Source organism: Strix uralensis, chromosome 19 (genome assembly GCF_047716275.1).
Source record: "Strix uralensis isolate ZFMK-TIS-50842 chromosome 19, bStrUra1, whole genome shotgun sequence".
In the NCBI taxonomy this organism is placed as follows: Eukaryota; Metazoa; Chordata; class Aves; order Strigiformes; family Strigidae; genus Strix; species Strix uralensis.
The window spans coordinates 8,510,299-8,519,770 of NC_133990.1; the positions used below are offsets into that span (position 1 = coordinate 8,510,299).

Here is a 9,472-nt window from a genome sequence, read left to right on the forward strand (position 1 = left end):
ATGCATGTTCGCGCGCCCCTTTTCTGCTGGTTCTTGTTTACGCACGTCGGTCTCCACCCTCTGCATCTCCTCCCAAGGGTACACAGGGGGGGTGCCGGGGGCGCAGACGGGATCGCACCCTTCTTCCCGTGTTCTCCACCCCCGTCTCCCCCCGATGGCTTGCCTTCTATGGGCCACGCCTCTAGCTTCCCTACTATGTCTTCCCCCTCCTCATCGTCGGAGCTCGCCGTGAGCTCCTCCGTTTGGGTGGTCTCCTCCGCGAGACCCCGCAGACCCTTCTTCGCATCGCGCCATGCCTGTTGCTCCTCCGGGGTAGCTATCATCATCGCGTTTGCCTTCCCCCAAGCCACTAAGTGCTGTGGCCTTCCCAGCTTGGCCTGCTCCGTCAGCACCGCCTCTATCTGCGGCCAGAGCTCCGGCTTCGTGCCGTCTATTGGCTCCGGCAACACGCCGAGCCCCATCAAATTTTGTAGCATAGCTTTCAGTGTCTTCGACTTCACAGAAGCCTTATGTTGCTCGCCCCATCTTTTCAGTACCTTAATTATGGGTAGCATAGCTTTCAGTGTCTTCGACTTCACAGAAGCCTTATGTTGCTCGCCCCATCTTTTCAGTACCTGAATTATGGCATCCATGGCGCGCTGGCCGCGGAGTCTCCCGTCCTGCGTGGAGCTCCTCCACCCCCTGCTGGGCACCGACGACGGTAACTGTAGATCACGTCGGGGCCACCACTTATTGTAGCCGGCTCTGCATCTTTAAGCCTGCCTATCCACCTGTTGGTGGCGCTCAGGTCGCAGGGCCAGATACCGCAGGGGGTTAAGACCTTCTCGGGGACATCAGTACAGACACCAATGTGGTGGTTACAAAACGTCCGTTTATTGAACTGCACAACTTGCATATATATGCTCGCCAAGCACCTCCTCCGTGGGTGCGCCTTCGGCATTACAGGCTTACCTATTACCTTATTTAGTAACAAAGGAAAGGAGGGGAGGTTGTAACTACTCTTTCCGTACATCGCGAGATCTTCCGAGTGCCATTCCCTACAGTGGTCCTTATAATTGCTTCCATCCCACCCCTCAGCCTGACTCACTCACCCAGCTGTGCTTGCGCTCCAGGCATTCCCAGTCACTGAGCTGTGGGAATGCTACTGGATCAGCCTGCTGTGCGGGATGGGGAGTTTCGTGTAGGACTTCTCTGACCCAGGAGGGCAGAAATCAATATTCAGACAGGCGAGGGCTTGTGTTCTCGTGCTGCTCAAGTAGGATATTGAAGTAGGTTATCTTAAAGGGGAGAAGTCTTGCTAGCCAGGGTGTCCAAAACTTGGCGCTTGAGAAGCCTCTGTGGCTAGAATCCTGGCAAGACCTGAGCTTACAAAGAGGAGAGGCACAAAGTGCGTTGGTAGGACACTTTGCTGCACTCCCCGTAGAGAGCATAAAATCTGGGGGGTGCAGGTGGGCCAGGTAAGTGTTACAAAATGCTGGATGTTCCTCTTTGCTTCAGCGGTTAGATCAGCCCAGATTATCACCTAATGACACGTGCGTGCCCATCACCGTGTCCTGTCCGTGCTGGAGGTTTTGTACCGCATTCCCTGTATAAACCAGCACCTCTGGCAGGCGAGAGGTTTGGCTTATGGACAGCAAGTCCCTGGCCCGTATCAGAGGCTGGTTGCTGTTCGGTGCAAGTCTGAAGACTGTGTTACGTCTGGACACTCTCAGTGCATCCTAGTTCATCTCTCTGTTATTTTTTATAGTGCTGCTGGAAGTTTTTCAGGATAAAGGACAAAGCCTGCTACACATGTAGTTTTTCCATGAACCATGTCAGTGCAAAAGTAGAGTCAGGAGGGAGTGGAACCTTATTTCCCAGTACATCTCTTCACTGTGTGTCGGATAGCACAGCTCATCCATGCATCCTTTTGCTTCAAACTGCTGATTGCACTGAGCTTGTAGAACTGAGTTTGAACTGAACTTTGTCCTGCTCTTTCCATTAATCCACTTAAAAAAAAAAACACCAGCAAATTTGCTCCTGCAAATTTCCTTAAGCTTTCTTTGCCTGAGCAGATATTATTAAGGTGCTTATGCCCTCTGAAAGAGCCTTGTGTGTTTGGTGATACGAGAGAAAGCAAGCAAGCTGCAGTGCGAGTCACAAATCCTTCAGATGAATTAGTGAGTCCAGCAGGTGAAAAATTGCACCTGGTAAAGCATGTGCCCTTTGAGAGGTGTTGCTCAGACAAGTCCCTTTGTTGTGCCCAGTCATGAAATACCCTTTTTTTTTTAATTCCAAGTCCTGTTCTGGAGCACAAAGAAAGTCACTGACGTTTCCCATAAACTAGGTGCTGCTTTGTAGCTCTCCTTGCACAGGGATCTGTGAACTATTTGGATTTGCTTACTGTCTCTGAGGTCAGTACGAGGTGCCCACAGAAACTGAGAGTTTCATCTTTACGCAGCAGTGCTATTCATTTAAGGAGGAAAACAATGGTTAAACGAGTGGTTCCCCACTGAGGTGGGTGTCAGGATAATGTAAAGCACGTGCCTGTATCTGTGCACCAGTAAGACACAGTTAAGGGCCTCTTGTGTGGTGGAGCTGTTGCGGTTTGACTCAAGGCTAACTGACCTGGGCTTTTATTTTTCTTCTTTAGTGATGATGGCCAAGGAGAAACCGCCAATAACTGTGGTTGGAGACGTTGGAGGAAGAATTGCCATCATTGTGGTATGGGTGTGATGGAGAGGAGCGGGGGGGTGGCTTCCTCCCAGCATCTTTTCTTGAGCTGCTTTATCCCAGAGGGCAGGAGGGACTGCTGGTGTAGGGGTGGGAACAGGATTGTTACCACTGTTTTCTCCAGTTTTGCTGGTGGCTTTGGTTATTTCAGCTTTCTGCTGAAAACCCTTCGTATTTCAGTGCTTTAAGCTCTGAAATCTCCTTGCTCCCTTGAATCTACAAATATCAGATGTGTACAAATACTCAGCAAATCCAGGACATGCAGAGAAATCTCCTGAAGTATTTAAAAAAAAAAAAACAAACAAACCAACCAACCATAAAAAAAGCTCGCTGAGCTTTTCTTACATGCTGTGCCATGCTGCAGTGTAACTAATCAACATGCAGCTACTATCGCTGTGAAAAAAAATACCTTGCTGAAGATAAGCTCTGTTTGCCTGTGAGCATGTGCAGGGACTAGTTTGTTTCCAAGACACAATGTTTGTTCTGCACACTAGCAAAAGGGTCTGTAAATTAGGGAAACGGTGTCCACAGATTTAAGTTGTGCACGTGGCTGTGCTTGAATCTCAACAGCAGCTGAAGTAGCCAGGGATTATATTCTTTTTGGCTATGTTTGTGGCCAAAGCTGCAGTACCTTGCAGATCCACTCCTGCCCTGCAGGCATGGTAAACTTCTGGTTTTGGTGTTATTTCTGTCTCTTCTCAGGATGACATCATCGATGATGTGGAAAGCTTTGTAGCTGCTGCAGAGATCCTGAAAGAGCGTGGAGCCTACAAGATTTTTGTGATGGCTACTCACGGGCTCCTGTCAGCAGATGCCCCCCGTCTCATAGAGGAATCCTCCATCGATGAGGTGCGTCTGCTTTCTGGGCTTGTGTCTTGAGATGGTGCCACCATGGTGGGTGGGGGATGCTGAGCTTGTGCCTGTGGGTCCCCAAAAGGGGCAGGAGCAGCCTTGTGTGGCAGAGAAGAGGCAGAGCAGGCTGGCAAGGCTGTGTGAGGAGGACCAGCCCTGCCTGCGGGAGAAACCCATCTGCTGCTGTGTCCCCAACAGAGAGGAGGTCTGGCCAGCCCGCGCCAAGCTGGATGAGTTGCTGGGACGAGGCTCCATGACCAGAACCCTGGAAGAGCCAGACCTGGGAGAGCGCCGGGAGGTCAAACTGGCGAAGGAGTACCAAAAGCAGCTGGGTGAGCACAGCCAGGGACGCTGGGAAGGGCTGCAGAGGTGGCAGCGTTGGCCTGGGCGAGCGAGATTGATTTCTACTGCCCTTACAGGGGAAATGCCCTTCTGCCCTCGCGGCAGCCTGGCAGCATTTGCACAGGAGCTGTAACTCGGCTGCCTTTGGCCGTGGGTTGATTCCCAACAAAAGTTTTTCAGCCACTCTGAGGAGGCCCCTTGCTCGCCGGTTTCTGGGCAAGACGTTTCCAGCTGTGTTTTCCCAGAGGCAGCACTGTCAGTGGGAATTGCAGGGGGGGAGGAGGAGGAGGGCTGGAGTCTTTGCCGTTGGCTGCTCCTCTGGGCGCTGACTCAAGGCCGCTTGTCTGAACAGAGAAGGAAGAGGGTCGGCACAAGGACGATTTTGTGTTTGGAGCATACCAGCCCACGGTGGCCTCCATAGCCAAGGGCCGGCCGGCGAGGAGGCAGCCTCTGAGGTATTGTGCTCTCTGTGTGTCTGTAGCTGCAGCCAGCGGGCACGCTGCCCCTGCAGCAGAGCGGGCAGGGTCCCCGGTGTCCCTTCGCAGACAGGGATGTGACTGCTGCTCCTCACAGCAGGTTTTCAGCCGAGAAGAACAGCGAACTTAAAGCAGAGCCCCTCTCCAAAGCTCCTCTGTCAGCCAGCCAGAGCCCCGCATGGGGCTGCAGAAATAGAAGTGGCTGGCTGGGCTTGAAACGTGAAGAATTTTTTGATTTGGAGCTGTCGTCTCCAGCAAAGGCCAGTCCTGCAGGGAGCTCCCGCAGCCCTGCCGCAGCTGGGCAGCCCGGCCCCGCCAGACAGCTCCTGGCTGCAGAGGAGGCAGCCGCTAAAACTGACCCGGTGGAGGAGGAGGAGGACTGGCTGAGTGCTGCCTTGGCTCGGAAAAAAGCCCAAGCGCAGGCGAAGGCCCAGGAGAGGACCGCCAAGCCCTCCGAAGTCCCAGGCGAAGGGCTGAATCCCGGCTCTCCTGTCAGGTAAAGGCGTGGTTGATGGCCGCAGCGCTCCCGTCTGCTCCGCGTGTAGCTGCTCCAGCAGGAGCTCTCAGAAACCCTGGGCTCGGATCTGAGAAATGAATTTTAAGCACTGTCTTGTCTCGGGTTGGGGTAATAACGTGGGGCTGTGTCCCAGTGATCCAGCGCACAGTCCCCTCCCACTTCTGGGCTCTCCTGCCAGTTGTAGCCAAGAGGGCACACAGTGCCGTGGGTCCCGCGGAGCTGTCCTGGATCAGCACACCCCTGCGAGCTCCTCCCTGTGCTCCTCGTTGCTGCCTTCATTCCCTTTCCTTCCTCCCAGTTGAGGCAAAGCACCTCCTCCAGCTGAGTCGACACGGAGCCAGGTCACCTGGGCAGCAGTGGGGTTGGGCTGGAGATGTGTAGAGGAGGGACTGCAGGAGGCTGGGGCTGGATGGCCGTTCCCGGGCTGGGAGGAGATTATCTCCTCAGGGCTTTACCTCCCCGAGAGCGTCCCTGTGTGTGCGCAGGTTAGCACAGCCAGGGCACAGCTGCGGGCGAGGCACGTGCCTGCCTTTGGGGGCTGAGGGTCCCACCAGAAAGCCCCCGAAGATGAAGGGCCTGGGTCTTTTCTCTCTGTCCCTGTAGGCTGAGTCCCCAGCCCTGGGCTTGCTGCATGAGAGGAGGCTGGGGGCTCCCGCTGCCCAGCCCCACGAGGATGCAACGGGCTGTCAGGCAAGGCAGCAGCCATGGCCCCACTCAGCCTGTCCCAGCTGCTGGACATCGCCATTGGGACGCCCCAGGTCGGGGCCGTCAACTTCACGGAGCTGTACAGCCTGCTGCAGGCCATGCTCAGGCACCTGGGCCTGCAGGACCTGCCTGCCCTGGGCCAAGGGCACAGCCCGACCCCCCCTCCTGGGGCAGGACCAGCCCCCCGAGGCACCCCCGAGAGAGGAAGGGGGACAGGGCGGAGGCCCAGGCACAGAGTCGCTCACCCCCGCGAAGGACCCGCTGCAGGGGACCGTGAGCACCCCCCAGGATGCCTCCGTGGCTGCTGACGCGGGGCGGATGAAGGCAAAGATTGAAGAGAAGGAGAGCAGCATCTCCAAGGTAGAGGCTCTTCCCCGTTCCCTGGGTGCCCCCCCCGTGAGACACCCCCTCCTCTGGGGTCTGCACCACCATTGTGGTGCCCTTAGGTCTGGTTTAAGCCTGAGCTCGAGGTGGTATGTGGGGCTTCACTGTGGGAAAGGGATGGAGATTTGGGGAGAAAGAGCTGGGGCTGAAATGCTGCTCCAGTTGCTCTGGGTTCTCCCCAAGTTGCCATCAGCAAGTCGTGGGTCCAGTACAGCACCCGGTGCCCTCGGCTCCAGCAGCCAGAGGCTCAGCACCTGTGGAGATCCAGCCCTACCACTCTCCATCCCTCCCTTCCCCACTCCTGAGCCACAGCCAGGTACGGCACCCACTCCTCGGGCAGCTGAGAGGCTCCATCAGCACCTCATGGGCCTCATCTCCCAGCCCAAATCCCCTTGGCTTGCCCAAGGGCTAGACCCAGCACTGGTGGGGACTGGAGAGGGGCCTCATCCTGCACAATGCTGAGCCGTTTGGGGCTGCGAGCATCCCCAGTGGGAAGAAATAAGCTCAGGTTCAAGGAAACGGTCACCTTGGGTGCTGCAGGGCCGGATCCTGCTGGGGCTGGGACATGTAGGGAGAAGGCAGCAGGGAGAGTTTCCCCGGGTGGCTGAGCTCACCCTCCTCGGGGCAGGCCCCTGCTTGATCGCTCCCCGCTTCGTTAGCCGCGGTTGCCGCTGCCCTCGCGGGCCAGCTGTGGTTGAGAGGGTGGCAGCAGCTCTTTGCCCTTTGGATCGGCTTCAGTAGTCTTGCACAGAGCCCGGTGTGGGGAGGCAGGGCTGGATCTGTCCCCGCTTAATTGGGCTGTGCAGTGGGCCCCCCCCGGGGCAGGGTTGGGGGGGGGGGGTCTCTGGGGAGCTGCTGCCCCTTCTTGGCTGCTGAAGGTGTGATGAATGGTAAGTGCTGCCCGCAGTGCCCCCGGGACTCACCCCCGCCACTCCCCTCTCTCAGGCCGTGGCTCTCTCCCAGGATCTCCTCGAGGAGATCGGCGGGATGAAGGCGGCGCAGTCCCGCATGGAGGAGGACATTCGGATGATCCGCGAGACGCTTGGCATGGTGAGCTGCTGCCGGTGTCCCCAGGAGGCAGCTGGGCCCTCACCCCCCTCCCTGCCTCTGTGTCACCCTGCCACCCCTGCCCCACGGCCCTGGGTGTCACCCGGCGTGAAGGGTGCCAGGAGGGAAGAGCAGGAAGGGTGTCCCAAGGCTGAAGAGGTAACTGCATGCACCAACCAAAGTGACGCTAAGACATTTTTTAACTAAACAGCTGTAAAGAAAGAAACATGGGTGCTAAGAAGGAGAGGAGATAAAGATCTACCCATGCAACACAGCCACAACCCTGCCTGGCATCCCTCTGTCCTGTGCCCAAGTTAATTTTTGGATGCTCCTTTTCAATCCTGCTCCTGTGTCTGGGCTGCCATCCCTCTCCTTGTCCCGCTCCAGGGGAATCTCCAGGACGCTGCCGGCCAGCTGCCGGCCCTCCGTGACCAGACGGCGTTGGACAGTGACATGGTACGGCCGCGCGCACGCCCGGATCCTGCTCCGGGACGGAGGCGGCTGCGTGCCCGGGGCACCGGTGCACCCAGTCCCTCGGTGTCAGGGCACGGTCCCAGCAGGGCTGGGCAGCGATGCTGGAGGGGGTCAGTGCTCCTGTGGGTGCCATCTCACCCGGCTACGTGGCCAGGGTTGACCCCCTAATCCCTTTTTTCCCCAGAAAAAGCTGAAGGAAAGGCTGAGCCTCTACCCAGCCCCGGAGCAGGTAAGCAACTTGGTGCGCTGGGAGGTGCTGGAGGATTGCCTGGTGGGCAGCAAAGCAGGAGGAGGAGAAGGAGGAGGAGAAGGCCGAGGTCTGTCGGTGGTGAGTGCTGGGGCATCCCAGCTATGGGAGTGGGACTCAGCAGGACCGCAGCCCCCCGGGGCCTCGGCGGAGGTTTGCTCAGCACTTCTCTTCCCTGTGCATCCCGCCGGGAGGCAGGACCTGGCACCAGCAGAGCCAGGGCAGCTCCTCGGCTGCCCCAACAGAGACCTCCTCATCGTCCTCATCGTCTGTGCCACTGACAGCCCCCAACAGCCCCTCCGTGGGGCAAGGGAGCGCCCGAAACCCTTGGGGTGACCGCGCAGCCCCCTGTCCTTGCTCAACGTTGGGCAGGACCACGGCTCCCTGCCCTCCTGGTCTCTCTGGGGCTGGGAGGTGGGAGCCGGGGACAGCGGAGGGACATTTTGGGGCAAACCCCAGCATTCTGCACCATGAGATGGTTTCCAAATCCTACCTGGGGCTGCTGCTCCTGAAATGAAGGCGCAGCCCATTAGGCTGGGAAGCGGGTCTGGTCCAGCAGCTCTGGAGTACAGAATCCCATTGCTGGAGAGAAGAATGCCTTGCTGTTGTGTCAGGTGGCATCAGCAGGGGGTTTGCTGATCTCCAGGATCGGCTGCTGAAATGACTCTGCAGGCACAGAGGTGGCCAAAGGACTAAGGGGACTGGGGAGGGGCCGTGCGGCTGGGGCGCCCGGGGGTCCCTGTGGGTTGGGCAGTCTCTGCCTTTGGGGTACTTGAGTTTGGCTCCGTGAGCTGGGGGGTTTGAGGACAGGGCGGGTGGCCCTTGCTGCTGCACTTCCGCCCATAAACCTGCTCCCCTTTGCCTCCTCTTCGCAGGATGGCAGTGAGGGCCAGGCTGCCCCCGCCGAGCCCCCCACTGCAGACATGGACGCCCCGCATGGGGCAAGCTCAGCGCTGGGACTGAAGGGACCAGGGACACAGCCTGCACCCAGGACCAGCAAAGGGACCAGCAAGGGGACTCCACAGGGGCAGCCTGGCTCCCTGGGGACGCAGAGAGCACCAGTGGCCCCTGAGAAGGGGGCAGGTGCTTCGTCAGATAAGACAAAGACTTCTGATGCCCGTGCCACCACCCTGGGGACACAGGCAGGATCCCCTGGCATCAAGACCCCTACGCTGGGGACAGAGTCAGGGGCCCCTGACACCCAAACCTCCACCCCAGGGGCACAGCCAGGGTCCTCTGACACCCAGAGCACTACCCCAGGGGTGCAGCCAGGGATCCCCAGCACCCAAACCACCACCCCAGGGGTGCAGCCAGGGATCCCCAGCACCCAAACCACCACCCCAGGGGTGCAGCCAGGGGCCCCCAGCACCCAAACCACCACCGCAGGGGTGCAGCCAGGATCCCCTGGCATCCAAACCACCACCCCAGGGGTGCAGCCAGGGATCCCCAGCACCCAAACCACCACTCCAGGGGTGCAGCCAGGGATCCCCAGCACCCAAACCACAACCCCAGGGGTGCAGCCAGGGGCCCCCAGCACCCAAACCACCACCCCAGGGGTGCAGCCAGGGTCCTCTGACACCCAGAGCACTACCCCAGGGGTGCAGCCAACACCTCCAGGGACCCAAGGAGGAGGAGCAGGGGTTAGAGATCCCCCTTGACACTGATCCCAGGGCCACATCCCCTTTGCAAGAGCCGCCCGTGCCCTGGCGATCCTCA

The 9,472-nt window shown here is 58.6% G+C and overlaps 1 protein-coding gene across 1 annotated transcript; it reads left to right on the top strand.

Moving 5' to 3' along the window:
• Positions 1-2,202: 2,202 nt before the first annotated feature.
• LOC141952188 (fas-binding factor 1 homolog) lies at positions 2,203-6,400 on the top strand. The gene is made up of 7 exons (XM_074889347.1): positions 2,203-2,703; positions 3,415-3,561; positions 3,763-3,896; positions 4,259-4,361; positions 4,483-4,878; positions 5,503-5,722; positions 6,329-6,400. Exons 2-7 carry the CDS (start codon positions 3,557-3,559, stop codon positions 6,398-6,400), a joined length of 930 nt encoding a protein of 309 aa, XP_074745448.1. The 5' UTR covers positions 2,203-2,703; positions 3,415-3,556.
• Positions 6,401-9,472: the final 3,072 nt, after the last annotated feature.

What these genes read in the sequence shown, in the direction of transcription:
- LOC141952188 (XM_074889347.1), top strand. An exon ending in GGAGTACCAAAAGCAGCTGG is followed by an intron (nt 3,897 to 4,258) that starts GTGAGCACAGCC and finishes TTGTCTGAACAG; the next exon opens with AGAAGGAAGAGGGTCGGCAC. An exon ending in AATCCCGGCTCTCCTGTCAG is followed by an intron (nt 4,879 to 5,502) that starts GTAAAGGCGTGG and finishes CTGTCCCTGTAG; the next exon opens with GCTGAGTCCCCAGCCCTGGG.